Here is a 27492-nt window from a genome sequence, read left to right on the forward strand (position 1 = left end):
CCACACGGGGTCTGTGGGAGGAGCCACAGGAGCAGTCAGCGGGCGGGTGTCCAGACAGGTATATGTAGTTCACCACACGGGGTCTGTGGGAGGAGCCACAGGAGCAATCAGCAGGGGGCATGTCCAGACAGGTATATGTAGTTCACCACACGGGGTCTGTGAGAGGAGCCACAGGAGCAGTCAGCAGGGGGAGTGTCCAGACAGGTATATGTAGTTCACCACACGGGGTCTGTGGGAGGAGCCACAGGAGCAGTCAGCGGGCGGGTGTCCAGACAGGTATATGTAGTTCACCACACGGGGTCTGTGGGAGGAGCCACAGGAGCAGTCAGCAGGGGGCGTGTCCAGACAGGTATATGTAGTTCACCACACGGGGTCTGTGGGAGGAGCCACAGGAGCAGTCAGCAGGGGGGGTGTCCAGACAGGTATATGTAGTTCACCACACGGGGTCTGTGGGAGGAGCCACAGGAGCAATCAGCAGGGGGCATGTCCAGACAGGTATATGTAGTTCACCACACGGGGTCTGTGGGAGGAGCCACAGGAGCAGTCAGCAGGGGGGGTGTCCAGACAGGTATATGTAGTTCACCACACGGGGTCTGTGGGAGGAGCCACAGGAGCGGTCAGCAGGGGGGGTTTCCAGACAGGTGTATGTAGATCACCACACGGGGTCTGTGGGAGGAGCCACAGGAGCAGTCAGCAGGGGGCATGTCCAGACAGGTGTATGTAGTTCACCACACGGGGTCTGTGAGAGGAGCCACAGGAGCGGTCAGCAGGGGGAGTGTCCAGACAGGTATATGTAGTTCACCACATGGGGTCTGTGGGAGGAGCCACAGGAGCGGTCAGCAGGGGGGGTTTCCAGACAGGTATATGTAGTTCACCACACGGGGTCTGTGGGAGGAGCCACAGGAGCAGTCAGCGGGGGGCGTGTCCAGACAGGTATATGTAGTTCACCACACGGGGTCTGTGGGAGGAGCCACAGGAGCAGTCAGCAGGGGGAGTGTCCAGACAGGTATATGTAGTTCACCACACGGGGTCTGTGGGAGGAGCCACAGGAGCAGTCAGCAGGGGGGGTGTCCAGACAGGTGTATGTAGATCACCACACGGGGTCTGTGGGAGGAGCCACAGGAGCAGTCAGCAGGGGGAGTGTCCAGACAGGTATATGTAGATCACCACACGGGGTCTGTGGGAGGAGCCACAGGAGCGGTCAGCAGGGGGCGTGTCCAGACAGGTATATGTAGTTCACCACACGGGGTCTGTGGGAGGAGCCACAGGAGCAGTCAGCGGGCGGGTGTCCAGACAGGTATATGTAGTTCACCACACGGGGTCTGTGGGAGGAGCCACAGGAGCAGTCAGCAGGGGGCGTGTCCAGACAGGTATATGTAGTTCACCACACGGGGTCTGTGGGAGGAGCCACAGGAGCAGTCAGCAGGGGGGGTGTCCAGACAGGTATATGTAGTTCACCACACGGGGTCTGTGGGAGGAGCCACAGGAGCAATCAGCAGGGGGCATGTCCAGACAGGTATATGTAGTTCACCACACGGGGTCTGTGGGAGGAGCCACAGGAGCAGTCAGCAGGGGGGGTGTCCAGACAGGTATATGTAGTTCACCACACGGGGTCTGTGGGAGGAGCCACAGGAGCGGTCAGCAGGGGGGGTTTCCAGACAGGTGTATGTAGATCACCACACGGGGTCTGTGGGAGGAGCCACAGGAGCAGTCAGCAGGGGGCATGTCCAGACAGGTGTATGTAGTTCACCACACGGGGTCTGTGAGAGGAGCCACAGGAGCGGTCAGCAGGGGGAGTGTCCAGACAGGTATATGTAGTTCACCACATGGGGTCTGTGGGAGGAGCCACAGGAGCGGTCAGCAGGGGGGGTTTCCAGACAGGTATATGTAGTTCACCACACGGGGTCTGTGGGAGGAGCCACAGGAGCAGTCAGCGGGGGGCGTGTCCAGACAGGTATATGTAGTTCACCACACGGGGTCTGTGGGAGGAGCCACAGGAGCAGTCAGCAGGGGGAGTGTCCAGACAGGTATATGTAGTTCACCACACGGGGTCTGTGGGAGGAGCCACAGGAGCAGTCAGCAGGGGGGGTGTCCAGACAGGTGTATGTAGATCACCACACGGGGTCTGTGGGAGGAGCCACAGGAGCAGTCAGCAGGGGGAGTGTCCAGACAGGTATATGTAGATCACCACACGGGGTCTGTGGGAGGAGCCACAGGAGCGGTCAGCAGGGGGCGTGTCCAGACAGGTATATGTAGTTCACCACACGGGGTCTGTGGGAGGAGCCACAGGAGCGGTCAGCAGGGGGGGTGTCCAGACAGGTATATGTAGTTCACCACACGGGGTCTGTGGGAGGAGCCACAGGAGCAGTCAGCAGGGGGGGTGTCCAGACAGGTATATGTAGTTCACCACACGGGGTCTGTGGGAGGAGCCACAGGAGCAGTCAGCGGGGGGCGTGTCCAGACAGGTATATGTAGTTCACCACACGGGGTCTGTGGGAGGAGCCACAGGAGTAGTCAGCAGGGGGCGTGTCCAGACAGGTGTATGTAGTTCACTACATATGGAAAAAAATACCGTCGACATTTTGGGCCGAAAGCCTTTAGCAGGACTGGAGACAAAATGCTAAGGAGTAGATGTGAAAGATGGGGGAGGGGAGAGAGAAACGCCAGGCGCTGGAGAAACCTGGAGGGGGAGGGATGAAGCAAAGAGTGGGAAGTTGATTGCTGAAAGACAGGAGGCCATAGAAGCAAGAAAAAAAGGGGGGAGGAGCACCAGAGGGAGGCGATAGGCGGGCAAGGAGATGACATGACAGAGGGAGAGGGACAAGCGGATGGGAAACGGTGAGGGGGGGGGGGGGGGCTTGTGGAGACATTACCGGAAGCTTGAGAAATTGATGTTCATGCCATCAGTTTGGAGCTACAGAATATAAGGTGTTGTTCCTCCAACCTAAGTGCGGCCTTATCCTGACAGTGGAGGAAGCCGTGGATGGACAAATCAGAATGGGAATGGGAAATGGAATTAAAATGGGTGGCCACTGGGAGATCCCACTTGTTCTGGTAGATGGAGTGTAGATACTCAGTGAAGCACTCTCCTAATCTACGTCAGGTCTCACCGAGATACAAGAGGCCATACCAGGATCACCAAACACGGTATATGACCTCAACAGATGTACAGGTGATGTGTCGCATTGTTTAGACTGCACTGTGAGCAGTTTTGGGCCCCTTATCTAAGAAAGGATTTGCTGGCATTGGAGAAGGTGCAGAGGAGGTTTACAAGAATGATCCCAGAAGAGGAAGGGTGATGCACCATCAATAACTCTCGGAGACATGAGGTGAGATATAGGCTTTCATTGGCTGGAGGAAAGAACAAGCAGCAATTGACCACCACACAACATCCTGGAGACTGAGCTCGGGGCTGTGCCTCCAATCTCCTTTATACCGGGGTATGTGGGAGGAGCCACAGGAGCAGTCAGCGGGGAGGGGAGGGGGGCGTGTCCAGACAGGTATATGTAGTTCACCATGGCTCTGGGCCTGTACTCATTGGAGTTCAGAACAATGAGGGGGAAATCTCAGTGAAACCTATTAAACATTTTGAGTCCTAGATTGAGTGGATGTGGAAAAAAGATGTTTCCTGTAGTGGGTGGGTCGAAAATCAGAGGGCAGAATAGAAGAAAACCCCTTTAGAACAGAGATGAGGGTAAATTTCTTTAGCCTAATAATGATGTATCGATGGAATTCATTGCCACAGGTGGTTGTGGATGCCAAGTCATTGGATATATTTAAAGTGGAGACTGACAAGATCTTGACTAGTATGGACATCAAGGGTTACGGGGAGAAGGCAGGAGAACGGGGCTGAGAGGGGTAATAAATCAGCCATGATGGATTGGCAGAAAAGATTCAAGGGGCCAAATGGCCTAATTCTTTTATGTCTTATGGTTTATGGCCTCATTATAGAAAGGATGTGGAGGCTTTGGACAGGGTGCAGAGGAGATTCATCAGGATGCTGCCTGGTTTGAAGGCTGGGCTCTCCCCTCGGTACTGCTCTCCAGTGTTCACGCGGTGGAAGACAAGCTGGATTGCGTTCGTCTGCGGCTGCACTGAGCGAGATAAAGGACTGCTGCAAGCCTGTTCTTGCAAAAACATGGCTCCAAGGCAACATCCCATGCCCCATTTATCTACAGGCTGTGACACTCAGGGACACAGGCTATAATTTTTAATATATTATTAGTTTTTTGTAACTGTATGTTTTTCAATCATAATTATATATGCTACATGTGCTGTGTGATGTCGGTACTGTGTTTTGCACCTTGGCTCCAGAGGAGCATTGTTCATTTGGCTGTGGTCATGTGAATGCTTGAATGACAATTGAACTTCCAGTCAAGATGGTGCCTGCGTAGAATGCTCCTTCGGTCAACACTTTCTGGGTAGATCATGAAACAATTTATTTCATTTCTTTTATGCCTCTTACATTTGTTTTTCATCTTGAATGTGATTCTGGAACTGCTAGGGCTTGTGGTTTGCAGTTTGGAGATTGTTTGCGTGTTTCACTGCTGTGCTGTCTCCACCAGGATTCCGGGAGGCAGAGGCAACATGAGTGAACCTCATGGTCAGAAGGGTTTGGGGTGTGAGCCAATGTTTCTCTCCATTTCACTGAATAAAGCAACAAGGGAGATTGAAGCATTGAGGCAAATGCAGAAGGTGTATGCTGGCTGGTGGGATCGCATTGCTACAACAGCTGCACTGAGGTAGATGGTATCAGTCTTTCCCCCAGGGCAGGGGAGTCCATCACTAGGATTAGAATGAAAAGGCACAACCTCTTAATACAGAGGGTGGTGAGTGTATAGATAGAGTGAGCTGCCAGAGGAAGTGGTCATATCATTTAAGAAGCTCTTGGATAGGAATGTGGAGGGACTGGCTTAGATATGTTCTGAATGAGGGTAATTGGGACTAGCTCAATATGCACTGTGATTGGCATGGACTGGTTGGCCAAAAGGCCTGTATCTATGCTCTATGCCTCTATAGCTCATCCAGGGGAAAGAGTGGTTGTCTATCCCAACTCTACTCTTCTAACTTTCACACTGTTTACACACAACACAGCAGTGCGCGTGTCCTCGAATCCTGAAGCTCTTAAGCCAACATGACTGATGTTACACGGTGTTTATCTTCAGCCTAGGGTCACAGTAGGGTCAGTTGACCAGGAGTAATTCAGGCAGAGGACATCTCAATCAGCCAATGGGCTTTAGTGTGGAGTCCACGCCCAACAATTCTCAGGTCTGATGCAATTATGTTAGACAGTCATTATGCAATTATTGATGCAGCAATATCGGCCCAGCTTGTTTTGTTTACAACTGTTTGATTTTCTGTTGATCTTCCCCACTTGCTATGCTGTGTTTGGCTCTTAGCTGTCCACTGAGTTCCCCAGCATGGCTAATCAGGAATGGGTAATAGAGTCTTGCATAGATAGTCACATCCTCTCAATGAATACACTTTAAAAATAACTCACACAAAACGCTGGAGGAACCCATTAGATCTATGGAAGTTAATAAACAGTTGATGTTTCGGGCCAAAAGGCTTCTTCAGGACCAGAAAGGAAGACCATAAGACTATAAAAAATACCAGCAGAATAAGGCCATTCAGCCCATTGAGTCTGCTCCACCATTCCATTGTGGCTGATCCTGGATCCCACACAACCCCTTATACCTGTCCTCTCACCAAATCTTTTCATGCCATGACCAATCAGGAATCTATCAGCTTCTGCTTTAAATATACTCATGAACCATCCTCCACCGCAGTCTGTGGCAGAGCATTCCACAGATTCCCTACTCTCTGGCTAAAAAAGCCCCTCCTTACCTCTGTTCTAAAAGGTTGCACCTCAATTTAGAGGCTGTGCCCTCTAGTTCTGGATACCCCCACCATAGGAAACATCCTCTCCATATTCACATGCAGAGAAGTTACCGTACCAAGCTGTGATTCATTTAGATAGGATATTTTTTTATGGTGCATCGATAGAGAAGGTGAAGGTTAACAGGGATACACCAAAATTCTATAGCCTCAGGACTTGCCCCTCAAGTCAGGTCAAGTTTATTGTCATTTAACTCTATACATGTTCACCACCAAATGAGACAATGTTTCTCCGGACCGGGGAGTAAAGTGCAGTAGTATACATAACACACATAACATACATATAACACACAATAACTTAGGAAAGTAAGAATTAAATCAACAAATGAATTACAAATAGATAGACAAAGTAAAGTGTATAAATTATATATTGTAGGGTACAGAACAAATTGTTACTCAGGTTATTGTAGGGTGCAGGTAACATTTCGAATGTGATGAGGCTGGGAGTTCAGAAGCCTAACGGCCTGAAGAAGAAGCTGTTTCCCATCCTGACCGTTCTTGTCTTTATGCATTGGAGCCTCCTGCCTGATGGTAGAAAGTCAAAGAGGATGCTGGATGGATGGGTGGGATCCTTAATAACACTAAGGGCCCTGTATACGCAGCGCTCCTGATAAATATCCCTGATAGATGGCAGGGAGACCCCTATGATCTCTTAGCCATTCTGACAGACCTTTGTAGGGAGTTCCAGTCTGATGCTCAGCTGTTCCCACACCAGGTGAAGATGCAGCTTGTCAGGATGCTCTCAATGTTTCTCCTGTAAAATTCAGTTAACTCTTCTCTTGGGAAAAGTTAGTTATTATCCAACCTATCTAGGCTGTTCTTATTTTATAAACCTCTATAATATCATCACTCTACCTCATTCACTCTGGGGAAATCAACCCCAGCCTAGCTAGTCTCTTCTCATAACTCAAGCCCTTCAGTCCGGGCAACAGCGTTGGGAGTCCTATTAGCTTGTTAGGCCTGTGGAAGTTGCAGCAAGGCAAGGGTTAATATAATGCCCAGACAAGGTTAGCTTACAGGTAGTGTGCAGTCATAGACATGAAAAAGTCTGCAGATACAGAAATCCAGAATAACACACACAAAGTGCTGGAGGAACTCAGCAGATCAGGCAGTATCTGTGGAAAAGAGTAAACAGTTAGCATTTCAGGCTGAAAACCTTCTTCAGGACTGAGTAGGAAGGGGGAAGGCACCACAATAAATAGGTAGGGGGAGGGGAATGAAAACTAGTTAGAAGGTGACAGGTGGAGCGGGATGGCTGGGAAAGGTCAAGGGCTGGAGAAGAAAGAACCTGTTAGGAGATGAGTGTGGACCATAGGAGAAAGGGAAGGAGGAGGGGACCCAGGGGGAGGGTAATGGGCAAGTAAGAAGAGGTGAAAGGCTGGAGTTTGGAATTGAAGAGGCAAGTGGGAGGGAATTTTTTTTTAATCAGAAGGAGAGATCAATATTCATCCCATCAGGTTGGAGGCTACTCAGGTGGAATATAAGGTGCTGCTCCTCCACCCTGATGGTGGCCTCATCTCGAAACAAGGGAAGTTCCACAGCCTAGGCAAGTGAGGCCTTGAAAAGAGGCCTTTGAAGAATATTGCTTCCCTTTACATATCAGGGGAACAGAACCAAGATAAGAATGGAATTGAAGGATTCTCGGGTGACACTTATTGGTCAGTTACTTTCTTAATTCTGAAGTGTTATTGGCCTTTAACATAGAGATCCTATTGGTTATTAATACCTTTTACACATTGGCTGTTTGTCCATTTGTTGGGTATGGTCCTTCATTGATTCTAATGTGTTTCTTGGAAATACAGTGTATGCCTTCAAGAAAATGAATCTCTGCTTTGTATATGGTGACATATATGTACTTTGATAATACAATTTACTTTGAACTTTGAACTACGAGCGGTGATTGATAAATTCGTGGCCTAAGGTAGAAAGAATCAATTTTAGAAAACCTAGCACATTTATTTTTCAACATAGTCCCCTCCTACGTTTACACACTTAGTCCAGCAGTCATGGAGCATACGGATCTTGGACCTCCAAAAAGTGTCCACAGATGGGTGATTGATAAGTTTGTGGCCTAAAGTAGAAGGAGATGAGTTATATAGCTCTCGTTATATTCACATGCAGGTCAACTGTTTGAGTGATTATGCAGAAAGTTTGAAGTTAATAACTCATCTCCTTCTACCTTAGGCCACAAACTTATCAATCACCCCAGGTATATTTTTGTACTGTGATTGGTGACTGATCATGCAAATAAGGATTCCGAACATACTCAAGGTTACCAATTGGTCAATATCTGTATCTACTGGTCTATTCTGTATAAAAATGGCATTTCTTTGTTCAAACTTCAGAACAGCTTGGTGACAGGGAGCTGGGCTGTTCCTCTTGTGTGCAAGTAGATAAGGTGTAACTATGAAATGAGTGTGAGTTTTCAGAGTTCAGTTAATCGGCAACGACGGGCCAAGCATTGTAGAATGAGCCTGCAATGTGTGACTTGACACCCAGGTAGTACAGTCCTCGAAGTCACAAGTGATGGCCCCACAAACTTCCTGTAATTTGGTTTACAATGCCCTATGTGTGACACCAGTCAGTGAGCAGATTACATAATGCGCCCTGCAGTGGAAAATCCCACTGGTCGGGTCAGCTGAACAGATCTGCTGATATTACTGTTACAAAAAAAGCTGAGGCACAAACAATTGACTCACATGTTGTGGCACAATTAAAATAATATTTCCTCTCTGCCCTCTGTGGAAAGAGCTTGTTCTAAATTACCACAATTTTTCTTTGTAACTATATTCCCTCTTTCAAGATTGGCCTGTCAGAATCAGAATCAGGTTTAATTGTCATGAAATCTGTTACCTCAGCAGCTGCAATACAATGAAATACAGGATAACTAAAGAAAAGAATAAATACACAAACTACATTAAGTATATTAAATAGTTAAATTTAAAAATGGTTGTGCATAATAATAATAAAAAAGTGAGGTAGTGTTCATGGGTTCAATATCCAATCAGAAATTTGCAGGTGTTGTGGATAGTGTGGAGGGCTGTCAGAGGTTGCAACGGGACATTGATAGGCTGCAAAACTGGGTTGAGAAGTGGCAGATGGAGTTCAACCCAGATAAGTGTGAGGTGGTTCATTTTGGTAGGTCAAATATGATGACAGAATATAGCATTAATGTTAAGACTCTTGGCAGTGTGGAGGATCAGAGGGATCTTGGGGTCTGAGTCCATAGGACACTCAAAGCTGCTACACAGTTTGACTCTGGTTAAGAAGGCACGTGATGCATTGGCCTTCATCAATCGTGGGATTGAGTTCAAGAGCCGAGAAGTAATGTTGCAGCTATACAGGACCCTAGTCAGTTCCCATTTGGAGTACTGTGCTCAGTTCTGGTCGCCTCACTACAGGAAGGATGAATCTGAATCGGAATCTGATGTGGAAACCATAGAAAGGGTGCAGAGGAGATTTACAAGGATGTTGCCTGGATTGGGGAGCATGCCTTATGAGAATAGGTTGAGTGAATTGGCCTTTTCTCTATGGAGTGACGGAGGATGAGAGGTTACCTGATAGAGGTGTATAAGATGATGAGAGGCATTGTGGATAATCAGAGGCTTTTTCCTAGGACTGAAATGAGAGGGCACAGTTTTAAGGTGCTTGGAAGTAGGTACAGAGGAGATGTCAGGGGTAAGTGTTTTACGCAATGGGCTGCCGGCGACTGCCATGGAGGGGGTTACAATAGGCTGTTTTAAGAGATTCCTGGATAGGTATATGGAGCTTAGAAAAACAGAGGGCTATTCAAATAGAGGAGTAACCCTAGGTAATTTCTAAAGTACATATTCAGCACAACATTGTGAGCCGAATGGCTTGTGTTGTGCTGTAGGTTTTTCTATGTTTCTATTTTTTCCCATGTTTCTAGAAATCTGCTGGCAGATGGAAAGAAGCTGTTCCTGAATCACTGAGTGTGTGCTTTTGGGCTTCTGTACCTCCTTCCTGATGGTAACCATGAGAAGAGGGCATGTCCTGGGCGATGGGGGTCCTTAATAATGGACGCCACCTCCTTGAAGATGTCTTGGATACTATGGAGACGAGTTGCCCATCATGGAGCTGACTAATTTTACAACATCCTGTAGCTTCTTTTGAGCCTGTGCAGACGTCCCCCTCCCTCATACAAGATGATGATGAGCCTGTCAGAATGCTCTCCACAATAATCTGTAGAAGTTTTCAAGTGCTTTTTCAGAGATAAGCCAGATCTCCTCAACCTGCTAATTAAATATAGATGTCGTCTTGCCTTCTTTATAGCTGCATCGATGTGTTGGGACAAGGTTAGATCCTCAGAGATATTGACACCTAGGAACTTGAAATTGATCACTCCACTTCTAATCTAAGAATTGGTACGTGTTCCCTCATCTAAACCTTCCTGAAGTCCACAATCAGCTCTTTGGTCTTACTGATGTTGAGAGCAAAGTTGTCAACTAGCTGGTATATCTGACTCCTGTATGTCCTCTCGTCTCCATCTTGACATCTTGAAATCTACCTTCTCATGCCTCCCCAAGGATCTTAACCATAAGACCAAAAGGCACAATTCATTATATGCTGTGTCTTGTGATGTGGGCAATTATGATGTTTCCATGACAAGGATTGTTCTTGGCAATTTTTTCTACAGAAGTGGTTTGCCATTGCCTTCTTCTGGGCAGCGTCTTTACAGGACGGGTGACCCCAGCCATTATCAATATTCTTCTGAGATTGTCTGCCTGGGGTCAGTGGTCACATAACCAGGACTTGTGATATGCACCAGCTGCTCATTCGACCATCTACTACCTGCTCCTATGGCTACACTTTGCCCAAAGTTGACCTGTAAGCTAGCGGAAGGAAGAAGCTTCCTTCCTTTGGTAGAGACGTATCTCCACCTTGCCATTCTGCCTATCAAGTCTTCTCCACCATCTCATCATGGCTGATTTATTATCCCTCTCAATCCTGTTCTCCTGCCTTCTTCCCATAACCTTTGACAATCTGACTAATCAAGAACCTATCAGCCTCCACTTTAAATATGCCCAATGACATGGCCTCCACAGAACCACCGTTTCTAAAATCCAAGGGATATAGATCTAATTTCTTAAGCTACTGTACTTGACAACACTCCCATCCCCGGGAGATTGGACATTTATCTTAAGACCCTAGGCAATGATGTGGAACAAGATTTAGCATGAACACAGGAGTAAGTGGGTAGAGAGACAATCTGGTAGTCCTTAATAACTGACACCAAGAGGGATTGGTTCAAGAAGGGGCCATTTACAATTTATATGTATTTTAACGAGCCATTGATTTGACAAAGCATTGGGGAATTCATTCTTGTGTACCAAGAGAAAACAATAACAGAATAAAGTGTTACAGTTACAGAGAAAGTGCAGTGCAGGCAGACAATAAGGTGCGAGATCATAATCAGGTGAATTGTGAGGTCAAGAGCCCATCTTAACATACTAGGGGATATCCATTCCATAAGAAGGATTCTGGGCAGCATTAGTTAGACTGCAAAGAAGACAGAAAATATAAATAAAGTGTTGGAAATTGTGGCCTCATTCATTTAAGTAGTGGAGACCTTATGGGTTATACAAATAATTTTATTTTGGCTGGTGGTATGGTGGTATCAGCACTGGATTTTGAGGCTTGTGGTTCTAAGTTTGAATCCGGCCAGCTCCTTGCAGATTTTCCATCTGAGCTGGGTTGAGCGTTGAGCTAGCAACTTAGCCTCATGAAAAAAGCTAAACAAAATGCTAACCAGACAGCAAGGTTGCTGCTCGATGCACCACAAGGCGTAGAGAGGAGCACAACAATGAGTTTCTTTAGATATAGATACATTTAAAATAGAATAACATGAACGAGCAGGTTCTGGAAGTTAAGGAGTTGAGAGCAATTTTTCACAGCTACATGATGTAAGAATGGGAGCCATTCCCTCACATACTGTACTGTAAAGAGACAGTACACTGTTAATGGCAGGACCCTCAATAGTGATGATCAGCAGAGTGTTCTTGGGGTTCAGGTTCATGTCTCCCTAAAACGGCTACACAGTTTGACAGGGCGATGAAGCAGGCAAATGAAATGCTTGCCCTTATTAGTCGATGCACAAACTTCAAGAGTCAGGAAGTTGTAGCTTCATAAAACTCTAGTTAGGCCGCTGGACAAACTTGGGTTGTTTTTTCTGGATCAGTGGAGGCTATGGAGAGATCTGACAGAGGTTTATAAGATTATGAGAGTCATACATGGACAGAGGAAGCAGACAGTATCTTTTTCCCAGTGTGAAAAAGGTCTAATACCAAAGAGCATTTAAGGTGAGAGGGGTTAATTTCAAATGAGATGTGAGGGGCAAGTTTTTTTACACAGAGAGTGATGGGTGCTTAGAATGTGCTACCTGGGTAGTGGTAGAGGCAAATACATTAAAGATTACATTGTTTGGACAGGCATATGAATATGAGAAAAATTGAGGTATATGGATATTGTGTAGGCAGAAGAGATTAGTTTAGCTAACCACTTAATTACTAATTTAATTGGTTCTGAGCTACATATAGGGTAAATGCAAACAGGCTTTTTCCACTGAGGTTGGGTGGGAATACAACAAGAAGTCATGGGTTAAATGGTTTAGCATAGACTAGATGGGCCAAAGGGCACATTAAGTCTATGACTGGAATGTGGATTCTCATGTGTGTGATTGCTGCCTTCTTTCACCTGCTCATCTGCAAGAACACCCGAATTTCATGGTAGTGTCTACATTTGTGTCAGTCCTGTACTGTTCTGTGCTGTATGTTCACTATATGCTGAGAGATAAGATTGGAATTCACTGACAGGCACAGTGAGTTTAACCGGTAAGAGTGAGTGGTTGTTAACTATTGGTTTCAAAAAAGGCTTTTCTTAACAAAGGGACACTTTTATTTGGCAGGAGAAGGGTGTGAATCTCACTCACATTGAATCTCGCCCATCTCACCTCAAGAACGGGCAGTACGAGTTCTTCATTGACCTGGACTGTAAGAGCATCTCCAGCCTGGAGGAGGTTCTCCAGGCACTGCGCAAGGAGACCTGCGGCACCGTCCATGAACTTCCACGGGACAAGATAAAGGACACAGGTGCCAGAGTCTTGACTAGAGGGTGGGGGAGGGGTGCATGCAAAGGGGAGAGATGTGAGGGGTGGGTTTTATCTCTCAGAAAAAAATGTAAATACAAATAATTACTTATGTTTATGAACTAAGACTGGGTTCCATTTTGGAGAGAGACACAGTTTATTCATCTCTCGATGAGTAGTCTTTGTCCTTCAGAGCATACTGTATGACTGTTGGCCTTCATTAGTTGGGGGATAGAGTTCAAGAGCCGTGAGGTAATGGTGCAGCTCTGTAAAACCCTGGTTAGACCACACTTGGAGTTTTGTGTTCAGTTCTGTTTGCTGCATTATAGGAAGGATGTGGAAGTGAGCCAGGGCTTTTCTCTTTAGAGCAAAAGGGGATGAGGGGTGACTTGGTAGAGGTGTACAAGGTGATAAAAGAGGCATTGATTGAATGGACAGATGGTCATTTTCGCAGGGCAGAAATGACTACTACCAGGGGCATAATTTTAAGGTGCTCAGAGGAAAGTATGGTGAGGATGTAGAGGCAGGTTTAACACAGAGACTGGTGAGTGTGATGCTATGCTTATTCCATGTGTGGCTCCCCCAGCTGGGAATATAGGGGTTTGGGGGCCTTCCACTCCTTGTTGCCTTTTGCATCAGCCTAGATCTCTTGGTTGAGATAATCATAGAGTTATGCTCTGACGTCCACTAAAATCTACCCCCGCCCCCCCACCATCCACCCACCCATACTTAACTCCAGTCAGTTTAAAATTATGTCCTCTTGTATTAGCCATTTCTGCCCTGGGAAAAAGTCTCTGGCTGTCCACTTGAATATGTCTCTTATCACCTTGTACACCTCTATCAAGTTTCCTCTCATCCTCTTTTGTTCCAAAATGAAAAGCCCTAGCTCAGTCAACCTAGCCTCATAAGACATGCTCTCCAATCCAGGCAGCATTCTGGTAAATCGCCTTTGCCTTCTCTCGAAAGAATCTATGTCCTTCCTATAATGAGGTGACCAGAGTTTTATGGAGCTGCAAGATTACCTTGTGGCTCCCCATTCTTCTCCACATATTTAAGAGCCATTAAAATGCCTCTAAGCGGGTGTTTCTCAAGCCAGTATCCAAGGCCCAAACATCTTCATCTCCCTTCAACTGTACGTTCAGAACTGAACTGTACGTTCAGACAGGACTAAAATTAACATGGTTGATCCTGATTGGTCTGGAGATACAATTAAGAATACCATAGCTCACGGTAGTCGTTAGTGCATTGCCATTACAGCTCAGGGCATTGGAGTGTGCAGTTCACACTAGTAGCACTGTCCATTTATAAATCTGATGGCAGAGGGAAAAAACTGTTAACACACTTAACGATTTAAGAACAGCTTCTTTCCCTCCACCATCCGACTTCTGAATGGACAGTGAAACCACGAACACCACCTTGGTATTTTTTGTCTCGCTTTTTGCACTACTTATTTAATTTAATTTTCTTTTTTTATATATACTTCTTACTGTAATTCATAGTTTTTATAATTATGTATTGCATTGTACAGCTGCTGCAAAGCAACAGATTTCATGACATATGCCAGTGATATTAAATATTTTACTGATTCTTAAACAAAACACAAAATAAGAAAAAAGAAGTAAATCAGGTTCCTTCTCTCTCTCTCTCTCTCTCTCTCTCTCTCTCTCTCTCCCTCCCACCCCCCCCCCCACCCTCTTTCCCTCTCTCCCTCCCTCCCTTCTCCAACCCCAGGGCAAGGTTACAGGATATAGAACATCACAGCACAGTACAGGCCCTTTGGCCCACATAATTGTGCTGACCTCTTAGCTTGTCAGAGAACAAACTAACCCTTCCCTCACACATAACCCTCCATTCTTCTATCATCCATGTCCCTATCTAAGAATCTCTTAAATGTCTCTGATGCATCTGCTTCTACTGCTAAAGCTGCTTGTGCAGTTCATGCATCCCTAAGACCATAAAACACCCCTTTCTACCTCGGACATCCATCCCCCTATATATTTCACCACTAACCTTAAAATTATGCGTCCTCGTATTAGCCAAATCCACACTGAGAGAAAGTCTCTGTCAGTCCACTTGATCTATGTTATCATAGCATCTTATACACCCCTAACAAATTACCCCTTGTCCTCCTCACAGGGAGGACACAGGGAAAGGCCCTATGTCATTCAACTTATCCTAATGCAAGGAAACTCAACACAGATGAGTGAAACTTTCCACTCATTGCTTTTTTTTGGTTGCCTTCAGTTCATTTTTGAAAGCTTTCCAATCCTTTAACTTCCCACTAATTTTTGTGTATGCACTCCTTTTTGCTTTTATGCTTTCTTCAACTTCACTTGTCAGCCACAGTTGCCACATCCTCTCTTTAGAATACTTCACCTTTGGGATGTATCTATCCTGCACCTTTCGAATTGCCCTCAGAAACTCCAGCCATTGTTACTCTGCTGTCATCCCTGCTAGTGCCCCCTTCCAATCAACATTAGCCAACTCCCCCCTCATGCCTCTGTAATTCTCTTTACTCCACTGTGATACTGATACACAGAGCTTTATCTTCTCTCTCTCAAACTGCAGGGTAATCCTATTATATTATGATCACTACTCCTAAGGGTTCCTATACCATAAGCTCCCTAATCAAATCTGGTTCATTACACAACACAAAATTCAGAATTGCCTTTCCCCTAGTGGGCTCAACCTCAAGCTGCTCTAAAAAGAAACAAAATGCATTTTCATTCATTTCCCTTGATCTATAGCTGCTGAAATAAGTTAAGGAACATGGATCAGCTTTATTTGCCATATGCATTTACATGTATTAAGAATTTGGCATGGTATGCTGGTCATGGTGCAATGTGCAACAAAATTTATTCAACACTGATAACTTACTTACTGACTGTCAGTTACACTGCTGGTGTTTAGAGCAGAAATGAATGTTTTCCGTCTCTCTCTGTCCATACCGTCACACACAGGTAAAGAAAGATTATTCATTGGTGTTTCCGTAACAATTTCTTTTGACCAGTCAGGGGTTGTTAGCCCTGAGCTGAACCCCTGAACCTGGAGGACCGATGGACCACTCTTAGTCTAACCTCTACCCTTTAATCTGTTATGCTTGGGTGACCCCACCAAGAGTCAAAGCACAAGGCCTTGACTCCAGCCAACATAGCCCTCTGGTTCATTGAGGCACGTGAACCTCCAAACCCTACAACAAAGTGGTGGACCTCTTGGAGGAACAATTATAAAGAATAAGGAGTATGATCACTGGAGTTGAATAAGGGGATGTCTATTGTTGGGTTCTTTGGTGGCTGTGGAGGCTGATCGCAGATCCACATATTCTGGTGCAGTGAGGGCAGGAGTAAGTGGTGGCTGTGGTTATGAGGATGGGGTCTTTCACAGCTGCTGCATTTTCTCTGCGGAGAAGGAGCCAGTCCTGATGAAGGGTCTCCACTCAAATGTCGACTGTTTATTCCTCTCTGTAGATGCTGCCTCACCTACTGAATTCCCTCAGCATTTTGTAAGTGTTGCACAAAAATACTAAGTTAACTTCATTAAGAGGAGTTCAATGTTGCAAAGCTCCCAGGGTTTTCCATTTAGATTTATTGCCAGCAGTTCAGATTTATTATCAAACGGCCAGGCATTAACCCAATTTCTGTTTGAGAGAGTTTCTGTTAAATACTATTTTACTAAAATGATTGTGTTTTTTTTCAAGCCACATATTCATAAGATGCAGACAGATAGGTGCCTGTAAGTTACAGAAAGAAGCTTTATATCTGTTGGAGATTTATTATTCTTTAGAGGTGAATGAAAGGCCAAGATGATAAGAGATGGGTTTTCATTCCCGGCCTCCCTCAGCCCCGAGGCAGCTCGAGTTGTCAGCTCTGTTTAGACAAGCTCTTAATGAGTGTTGTGAATACTCATAAATTTAACAAATCTTGAGGCATCTAACCCATATGGGAGGCCCACATTGCCGCCTATTTGGGGGGAAATGGATTTAAAAAGCTCCTATGATAGATGTGCGGGTCAGGATAAATGTCAAATCAGAAGCTTGGCTAACTGCCTTATTTTGTGGTCCTCTCCTTGGCTGACCTGACGATTACCTTCCTACCATCAATGCCGCCAGTATCAGGAAAGTTCCGGGCAGGGAATTAAGGTTATAAATGGTCAGAATCAATTAAATTAGTTGCTCTAATTTTGATATTTACTGGTCATATCTGGTTGTTACTTTCCCATTTCTTCCTCTTTCACGTTTCCCCATTAGAAGCTACTTTCTGTCGGTTTTTGTTTTGTTTAATTAGAATTTATACTTGGTCTTGTATTTCCTTTACTCCGGTTTACAGTGCTCAGCTATATGCAGAGTTAGTGAGGGTTGCCAAGGGTCAGTGTCTTACTACTATCTGTCCATCTGTTAAGCCAGAAATAATCGAAAATTTGTTTCATTAGATTTAGACTTAGACACTAATTAAGTTTTTTATTAGGTTTTTATAGAGCAACTTGTAAATAGTAGCAGGTGGGGGTGTCTGTACATGAACTGTGTGAGCTTCTGTCAGTCTGTGTGTGAGTGTTTGTGAAAGGATATCTGCTGTATCTCTGTGCTTGAACTGTGTGAGCTTTTGTGAGTCTGTGTGTGTGTGTGTGTGTGTGTGCGTATCTGTGAATCTGTGTGTGTGTGTCTGTATCCGAGTCTGTGGGTGTGTGTGTCTGTCTGCCTGTCTGTAGTCTGTGTGTGTGTGTGTGTGTGTGTGTGTGTGTGTGTGTGTGTGTGTGTGTGTGTGTGTGTGTGTGCATCTGTGAGTCTGTGTGTGAGTGTGTGTGAGTGATAGTGTGTGTGTGTGTGTGTGTGTGTGTGTGTGTGAGAGAGAGTGTGTGTGTGTATGTGAGCGTGTGTAAGTGTGTGTGAGAGTGTGTGTGTGAGTGATAGTGTGTGTGTGTGTGTGTGTGTGTGTGTGTGTGCGCATGTAGGTATAATAAAGGTAATTAAAAGACTCAGATAAGGGAAGGAAGCTGCACTTGACCCTGATGATCCGTGCTTTCAGGCTTTTGTAACTTCTGCCTGATGAGAGAGGGCAGAAGAGAGGGAACATCCAGGGTAAGTGCAAGAAGTGTAGACGCTGTTTCCGTGATTATTGAGCTCTGTCCACAACTCTGTTAGATAGGCACGTGGGCATGCAGAGAGTGGAGGATACAGACCATGTGCAGGCAGAAGGGATTGGGGTAATTAGGCATCATTACTGCAGCACTACACCACATACACCATAAACACGAGACTCTGTGGACGCTGGAAATCCAGAGCATCACACATAAAACGCTGGAGGGACTCAGCAGGTCAGGCAGCATCTATGGAAATGAATAATGACACACTGTCTCAGGCTGAGACCCTTCAGGACTGAGAACGAAGCAGGAAGATGCAAGAATAAAAAGCTGGGGAGAGAGGAAGGAGACTTGCTGGAAACTGATAGTTGAAGCTAGGTGAGTGGAAAAGGTCAAGGGCTGGAAAAAAACAATTAAACCATAAGATATCTGATCAGAATTAGGCCATTTGGCTCATCAAGTCTGCTCCACCATTTCAACAGACAATAGACAGTAGGTGCAGGAGTAGGCCATTCGGCCCTTCAAGCCAACACCGTCACTGTGATCATGGCTGATCATCCACAATCAGTACCCCATTCCTGCTTTCTCCCCATATTCCCTGACTCCACTATCCTTAAGAGCTCTATCTAACTCTTTCTTGAAAGCATCCAGAGAATTGGTCTCCACTGCCTTCTGAGGCAGAGCATTCCATAGATCCACAACTCTCTGGGTGAAAAATTTTTCCTCAACTCTGATCTAAATGGCCTACCCTTTATTCTTAAACTGTGGCCTCTGGTTCTGGAATCCCCCAACATCGGGAACATGTTTCCTGCCTCTAGCATGTCCAATCCCTTAATAATCTTATACCTGTATGTTTCAATCAGATCCCCTCTCATCCTTCTAAATTCCAGTGTATACAAGCCATGATTTCATCATGGCTGATCTGCTTTTCATCTCAGCCCCAATCTCCTGCCTTCGCCCAGTATCCCTTCATTCCCTGACCAATCAAGAGTCTATCCTATGGTCCACTCTTGTGTACTGACCATTTATTCTCCCTTTTGCAGCTCCATGGTTTCCTCATACAATTCAAGATTTGGACAGATTCACGAACCAGATCCTGAGCTACGGGTCAGAACTTAATGCCGATCATCCTGTAAGAAGCTAATTTCCGGGAAATTTACCCCCAGTGTTATATCATACAGATGGGGATATCACAGGAGGCTAGTGTGGGGCAGAGAGTAAACTGGATAAATGATGCTGCACAATTTCAAGCGATTGTAAGGGGAGGCAGGAACAGTTAAATATGATTGTGTATTTACAACATCCGTTAGTTCGTTATGTCTCGTGTCGTTGGACGTGGGCGATCCTGGTCTTTCCATGATCATGATTGCTCTTGGCAAATTTTTCTACAGAAGTGGTTGCTATTGCCTTGGCAGTGTCTTTACAAGATGGGTGATCCCAGCCATTATCAATACTCTTCAGAGTTTGTCTGCCTGGTGTCAGTGGTCACATAACCACAACTTGTGATATGCACCAGCTGCTCATAAAACCATCAGCCACCTGTTCCCATGGCTTCACATGACCCTGATCGTGGGCTAGGCAGGTGCTACACCTTGCCCAAGAGTGATCTGCAGGCTGGTGGAAGGAAGGATTGCCTTACCCCTCTTTTTTTTAGAGATCTATTTCCACCCCACCACCCTTTCAGCATTAATATCAGAGTTCAGGTATATTTTTCATGAGTACATCAAAGTATACAGTGATGTGTCACTTGCAATATCAACCAACTTATCCGAGTGTGTGCTGGGGGCAGCGGGCAAGTATAGTCACACATTCCGGCACCAATATAGCATGCCCACAACACTCAGCAGATCAACACAGAACACAACAACAGTGAAACAAGCCCCCATTTCTTTCAGTCCTCCTACACACATACACAGTCCTCTAACCTCAGGACAGGCCGCCTTACCCTCCGTCTCCAAGGGACTCAGAATTCGGAATTCCAGAGAAACTGGGAACAGAAATTGCACTTGGTTTATTACTGTCAGATGTACATCATGTCATGGAAAAGTACAGCACAGAAACAGGACCTTTGGCCCATCTAATCCGAGATCGCATGTACCACTTGCAGTGGCAATTTTTCCCACACTGCCATAGCCCTCTGAGTGAAGAAGTTCCCCATCGTGTTCCCTTTAAACTTTTTACCTTTCACCCTTAACCCATGACCTCTAGTTGTAGTCCCACCCAACCTCAGTGGAAAAAGCCTGCTTGCATTTACCCTATTTATACCCCTCATAATTTTGTATGCCTCCATCAAATCTCCCCTTGGTTTCTCCATTTCAAGGAATACAGTCAGAACTTATTCAATCTGTCCATATAACTCAGGCCCTCCAGTCCCAGCAACACCCTTTACATTCTCTCTGTACTCTTTCAACCTTATTTACATCTTTCCTGTAGGTAGGTGACCAAAACTGCACATAAAGTGCAGTGAAAATCTTGTCTTGCATATTGTTCAAACAGATCAGATCATTACACAGCGCACCGAGGTAGAACCAGGTAAAACAATAACAGAATGCAGAATAAAGTGTAACAGTTACAGTGCAGGCAGACAATAAGGTTCAGAGTCTTAACAAGGTAGACTATGAGACCAGAAGTCCATCTTATCATGGTGGGAGACCATTTAATAGTCTGATAACAGTGGGATGGCATCTTGAGTTTTCAGCTACGTGGTTTCAGCTTTCTATCTCCTGCCTGGTAGGAGAGGGGAGAAGAGGGTGGATGGGAGCTTTGATTATTCTGGCTACTTTGCTGAGGCAGCACAAAGTGTAGACAGAGTATAGAGGGGAAGGTTGTTTCTGTGATGTGTCCACAACTCTGCGATTTCTTGTGGTCAAAGGTAGAACAGATGCATGCGATAGGATGAGGGTCAACGGGGGCTAAAGTTTCTTTAGCCTCTTGAGAAAATAGAGGCATCGGTAAGCTGTCTTGGCCATCTCTAGTCCCTGCTCTTCCAAGTTGCCATGCTCTGACACCGCAATAATAATCCAGTTACACAAGCCACTTTACTGGGCTAGTGGCTAATACTCCCAGCAATGCTGGCTCACATCACACTGGCACTGACAACATAGGGAAACATAAGAAATTCTGCAGATGCAGGAATCTGGGGCAACGCATGTTGATGGAGCAACTCGGTAGGTCAGGTAGTGTCTTTGGAGAGAAATAACAGTCAATGCTTGAGATTCTTCATCTGGATTGTAGATGCTGGCATCTGAGCAACACTCAAGATGGTGGACCAGTTGTCCATTGATTATATTTGACTCCACAAGTGCTGTCAGATCTGCTGCTCCCCCCAGTAATAAAAGGTAACAGAAGGGCGGTAAAAGCTGCAAACAATCTCTGTCACTAGAGGTAAAGTAACTAATGCATTAAACACCCCGGATTCACCGAACTGCATGAATGTGAGGAAAATGGGAGGATATGGACATTGTGTAGGCAGAAGAGATTAGTTTAGTCAGCAATTTGATTATTATTTATTTATTTAGTTCAGCATAACATTGTGAGGCTTAGGGCCTGTTCCAGAGCTGTACTGTTAGACCATAAGATATAGGGGCAGAAATAGGCCATCAAGACTTCTCTGTCATTCAATCATGGGCTGATCCAATTCTTCCAGTCATCCCCACTACCCTGTCTTCTCCCCATACCCTTTGATGCCCTGGCTAATCAAGAAGCTCTACATCTCTGACTTAAATACACCCAATGATTTGCCCTCCATAGCCGCTTGTAGCAACAAATTCCACATATTTACCACCCTCTGACTAAAGTAATGTTTGATGTTCTATGTACATACAGGGGTCTTAGGGAAAAGTGGCTGTAATGGTGAATGTGACAGTCATAATCCCTGATTTCTAGATGCCCCATGACTGGAAAGTTACAAAATCCACGCATGTATTCAGGAAAGATGGGAGGCTGTAAGCAGGGAACTATAGCCCCGTTAGCCCAACACCACTCACTGGGAAGATGCATTTTTGACGAGGTAATAGCAGGATACTTTGATAATTGTAAGGCAATCCAAGAGACTAGAAATGATAATAGAGAGGGAAAAGGATTGGGTGTAAATAAATAAATACTATGAGAATGGAGATATTGAGAGCTTCTACAGAAAAGATATTTCTAAAGGTCTTCTCCCCCCTCCCCACCCCACTACTTTTAAAGAGCAGATATCGGTATTATAGGGCAGCAAGTTCACACAGACAATGTAAGCCCAGGGTATCTTGCTTGCTGTCCTTAAGTGGTGACAAGGGATCTTTCTTGTGACATTTTCCATTCCTCATGGCCATGTACACTTAGTACTAAGCCACATTTCTTACCTGGTCTGAATGGGTGAGACACAGCGCGCGCGCACACACACACACACACACACACACACACACACACACACACACACACACACACACACACACACACACACACACACACACACACACACACACACACCCCCCCCCCCCCCCCCCAGGGAACATGATACTTTGAGTCGAGTGATCACAGCACTGAGACATATCCGTGCAGTAAACAGGCAAATGGAAATTACAGGCAGCTGTAGTTTTTGATACTAGTTGCTTTTCATGGATAAGATTGTGGACCTTGTCAAAGCAACACAAATTGCAGTTATTAGTATAATTGAGGTAACATAATAAGATTTAATTACTCTCTGTAACCAAAATGCATTAGACTTTACAAAGGGATATCATTTTCCGAATGGGAACATAATCATCATGCATTTGCTAAATTAGATGCTGCCAGTTCACTCTGAGTATTTGCTGTAGCTGCTGTTTGAAATGTGCCAATCAAAATCGTGGCCCCTGGTGCCTCTGAAGTCAGACCTCAGCTTTTCCTGTTCTTTTCACGTTGCCAGGGCTTCACAGACCCAGTGTACCGAGCACGGAGGAAGGAGTTTGCTGACATCGCATACAACTACAGGCAGTGAGTATAACATAGGTCAGCACATTGCCAAGGCTCGGACGAGTGATCCTGGGAATGAAAGGGTTAATGTTTGAAGAGCAGTTTACAGAATGCATTAAAACAAAAAGAAGACCATGGAAAACCCAATGTGCAGGAAAAACAAAAACAAATCATACAAACAATAAAAACAAGCAACTAGCATTCAGAACGGAACCCCAGATCAGTGCGGAGCCGAGGAAACGTTGCAGAACAGTGAGCAGAACCTGCCTGTCACTCGTCACGAGTCTTGACTTTTCAATGGTCCATGTGCCTTTCTAAGAGTTTCTTAAATGTCCCTAATGAATCTGCCTCTACCACCGCTCCTGGCAGCATGTTCCACACATCCACCACTCTCTGTTTCTCGGGGCAGTTGCAGATGCCATCAGTAGTGGAGAGGGTTGTGTCTGTGATGGACTGTGCCTTCTGTAGCTCACTGTTCCAGAATCTTCCTTGGTTTTATTTAACTCTCCTCATTCATCTTTTAACCCAATTGTGTCATTGGGAAAGTTGGAATTTTGAAAATGGGCTTTCCTGAATCCTGCAAGATCCAGGGGGATCACAACCAGATGGACGTGCAGGGAGGGAGAATCTAGAATTAACGATCACTGTTTAAATATACACACAGTGGCCACTTTATTAGGTACAGGATGGCCCCAATAAAATGGCCACTGGAGTCAAACTCAGGGAAACCTTCTATTGCTGTAGTCCATCCACTTCAAGGTCCAACATGTTGTACATTCAGAGATGCTCTTCTACAAACCACTCTTGTAACAGGTGGTTATATGAGTTACTGTCACCCTCCTGTTAGCTTGGACCAGTTTGGCCATTCTCCCCCAACCTCTCACATTAACAAAGCATTTTCATCCACAGAGATGCCACTCAATGGATTTTTTTTTGTTTTTTGCACCATTCTCTGTAAACTCTAGAGACTGTTGTGTGTGAAAATCTCAGAAGTTGTTTCTGAGATACTCAAACCACCCCATCCAGCACCAATAATCAATCCACGGTCAAAGTCATTTTGATCACATTTATTCCCTACCCTGATGTTTGGTCTGAACAACAACTGAACCTCCTGACCATGTCTACATGCTTTTATGCATTGAGTTGCTGCCACATGATTGGCTGGTTAGATACTTGCAATAAGGAGCGGGTGTACAGGTGACAACCTAATAGCATAATAACGTTGCCACTGAGCATATATTTTATACTTATATAATATATAAGTTGCTCAGTGGCAACTTTATTATATTAGGGTACCACCTGTACACCTCCTTGTTAATTCAAGTACCTAACATCTAACATATGTTGTGAAATTTGTTGTTTTGTGGTAGTAGTATATAATACAATACAATAAGATATATATATACAGAGCCTATAAAAGGATTCCCCCCCCCCCAGAAGTTTTCATGTTTTATTGTTTTACAACATTGAACCACAGTGGATTTAATTTAACTTTTTTGAAACTGATCAATAGAAAAAAAAACTCATTCATCTCAAACTGAAGACAGATCTCTACAAAGTGATCTAAATTAAATACAAATATAAAGCACAAAATAATTGATCTCATAAGTATTCACCCCCGCCTTTAATATGACACACCAGATCTTCACTGTTGAAGCCAACTGGTTTTAGAAGTCATAGGTCATATAATTAGTTAATTGGAGATCTGTTTTTGGAGACCTGTGTGTAGTCAAGGTATTTCAATTGATTGTAGTAAAAATAGACCCATGTCTGGAAGGTCCAACTGCTGGTGAGTCAGTATCCTGGCAAAAACTACACCAGGGAGACAAAAGAACATCCCAAGCAACTCCATGAAAAGGTTACTGAAAGGCACAGATCAGGAGAACGGATACAAGAAAATTTCCAAGTCACTGAATATCCCTTGGAGTACAGTTAAGTCAATCATCAAGAAATGGAAAGAATATGGCACAGCTGCAAATCTGCCTAGAGCAGGCCATCCTCAAAAACTGAGTGACTGTGCAAGAAGGGGACTCATGAGGGAGGCCACCAAGAGACCTGTGACAACTGTGATGTTGGGGAAGTCCAGAACGAGGGGTCACAGTTTAAGGATAAAGGGGAAGCCTTTTAGGACCGAGATTAGGAAAAGTTTCTTCACACAGAGAGTGGTGAATCTGTGGGATTCTCTGCCACAGGAAACAGTTGAGGCCGGTTCATTGGCTATATTTAAGAGGAAGTTAGATATGGCCCTTGTGGCTAAAGGGATCAGGGGGTATGGAGAGAAAGCAGGTACAGGGTTCTGAGTTGGATGATCAGCCATAATCATACTAAATGGTGGTGCAGACTCGAAGGGCCGAATGGCCCACTCCTGCACCTATTTTCTATGTTTCTATGTTTCTATGGTCACCTTACTACAGAAAAGATGTGGATTCTATAGCGAGAGTGCAAAGGAGATTTACAAGGATGTTGCCTAGATTGGAGGGCATACATTATGGAAATAGGTTGAGTGTACTTGGCTTTGGAGGGTGAGAGGTGACTTGATAGAGATGTATAAGATGAGAGGCATTGATCGTGTGGATAGCCAGAGGCTTTTTCTCAGGGCTGAAATGGCTAACATGAGGGGGCATAGTTTTAAGGTGCTTGGAAGTAGGTACATAGGGTATATTAGGGGTAAGTTTTTCCACACAGAGAGTGGTGAGTGCGTGGAATGCACTGCCAGCAAAGGTGGTGGAGGTGGATACAATAAGGTCTTTTAAGAGACTCTTAGATAGGTACATGGAGCTTTGAAGAATAGAGGGCTGTGCACTAGGGAACTTCTAGAGTAGGTTACATGATTGGCACCACACTGTGGGCCGAAGGGCCTGTAACATGCTGCACCTCTAATTTTACTGCATCTCTATCAAATCTCCCCTCAATCTTTTGCGTTTCAAGGAATGAAGTCCTAACCTACTCAATCTTTCCTTATAAATCAGCTAAATCTCTGCTCCAAATTGTCTCACCTCACTATGCCACCTGACCTCTGCGATTGGATTTACAGCTTCCTGACCAACAGAAGTCAGCAGGTAAGGATGGGACAGGTCACCTCGGATTCTCGAATCACCAACACCGTCGCCCCCCAGGGGTGTGTCCTCTCTCCACTGCTGTTTTCCCTCTTCACCAATGACTGCACCTCCTCCAACCCCTATGTGAAGCTTTTGAAGTTTGCAGACGACACCACCATCATCAGACTCATCCAGAACAATGATGAGTCTGCATATCGACAGCAGGTGGACCAACTGGCGCTCTGGTGCAGTCAGAACAATCTGGAGCTGAACACGCTCAAGACAAAGGAGATGATAGTGGATTTCAGGAGACATCCCCCCGTTATGTCCCCCCTCACAGTCCTTGGCAGCCCTGAATCCACCGTGGAGAACTTCAGGTTCCTGGGAACCACCATCTCTCAGGATCTGAAGTGGGAGCAGAACATCAGCTCCATCCTGAAGAAGGCCCAGCAGCGGATGTACTTCCTGCGGCTCTTGAGGAAATATGGTCTGCCTCAGGAATTGCTGCTGCAGTTCTATACTGCAGTCATTGAGTCTGTCCTGTGTACCTCCATCACTGTGTGGTTTGGAGCCGCCACCAAGCAGGACAGAACCAGACTACAGCGCACAGTGAGGACTGCCGAGCGCATCATTGGAGCCTCCCTGCCCTCTATTGTGGACCTGTACTCTTCCAGGTTGAAGAAGAGGGCGGGGAACATCATAAAGGACTCCTTCCATCCTGCGCACGGACTGTTTGAACTGCTTCCGTCTGGTAGGTGCTTCAGATCCCTCCAGACTAAGACTAATAGGCACTGGAGAAGTTTTTTCCCTACTGCGGTCACTTTGCTGAACAGTTAACTGCCAGTTAACTGTCGTCTAACTATTACTTGGATTGCACTACTTGTATGTATAATCTATATTTTCATTTATATTTATCATTATTATTGTTATGAGCAGAGAGACAACATCTGCCGGAAGTAAATTCCTTGTATGTGCACAGGTACTTGGCGATTAAAGTCTGATTCTGATTCTGAGTTTGCCAGTGGCATGTGGGAGATGCTGAAGTCAGCTGGAAGAAGGTTCTATGGTCTGATGAAACTAAAGTGAGCTTTTTGACCATCAGACTAAATGCTATGTTTAGCGTAAGCCAAACTCCGCACATCATCAAAAACGCACCATCCCTACCGTGAAGCGTGGTGGTGGCTGCATCATGCTGTGGGGATGCTTCACTGCAGCAGGCCCTGGAAGGGTGGTGAAGGTAGAGGGTAAAATGAATGCAACAAAATACAGGGAAATCCTGGAGGAAAACCTGATACAGTCTGCAAGAGAACTGTTACTTGGGAGAAGATTTGTTTTCCAGCAAGACAGTGACCCCAAGCATAATGTCAAAGCTTCACAGGAATGGAATCAGAATCAGGTTTATTATCACCAGCATGTGTCATGAAACTTGTTAACTTAACA

General features: G+C 45.3%; 2 protein-coding genes across 3 annotated transcripts in view; one reads left to right on the top strand and one right to left on the bottom strand.

The window, feature by feature from the left end:
* The window catches only part of pah (phenylalanine hydroxylase), a 63737-nt gene that overhangs the window by 18305 nt on the left and 17940 nt on the right, over window positions 1-27492 (top strand). The window contains exons 3-5 of the mRNA XM_059978512.1: window positions 12824-13007; window positions 19123-19211; window positions 22968-23035. Coding sequence (XP_059834495.1) covers window positions 12824-13007; window positions 19123-19211; window positions 22968-23035 — 341 coding nt within the window. The remainder of the gene's footprint in view (window positions 1-12823; window positions 13008-19122; window positions 19212-22967; window positions 23036-27492) is intronic.
* Window positions 1294-27492, bottom strand: part of dram1 (DNA-damage regulated autophagy modulator 1) — a 533733-nt gene continuing 507534 nt past the window's right edge. Inside the window, exon 7 of one of the 2 annotated variants that reach the window (XM_059978519.1) lies at window positions 1294-1395. In XM_059978519.1, coding sequence (XP_059834502.1) covers window positions 1309-1395 — 87 coding nt within the window. In that variant the 3' untranslated portion in view covers window positions 1294-1308. Of the gene's footprint in view, window positions 1396-2354; window positions 2491-27492 lie in introns of those variants that run through there. The other variant, XM_059978518.1, reaches the window with a different exon arrangement.

Source organism: Hypanus sabinus, chromosome 8, assembly GCF_030144855.1.
Source record: "Hypanus sabinus isolate sHypSab1 chromosome 8, sHypSab1.hap1, whole genome shotgun sequence".
NCBI classification, from domain to species: domain Eukaryota; kingdom Metazoa; phylum Chordata; class Chondrichthyes; order Myliobatiformes; family Dasyatidae; genus Hypanus; species Hypanus sabinus.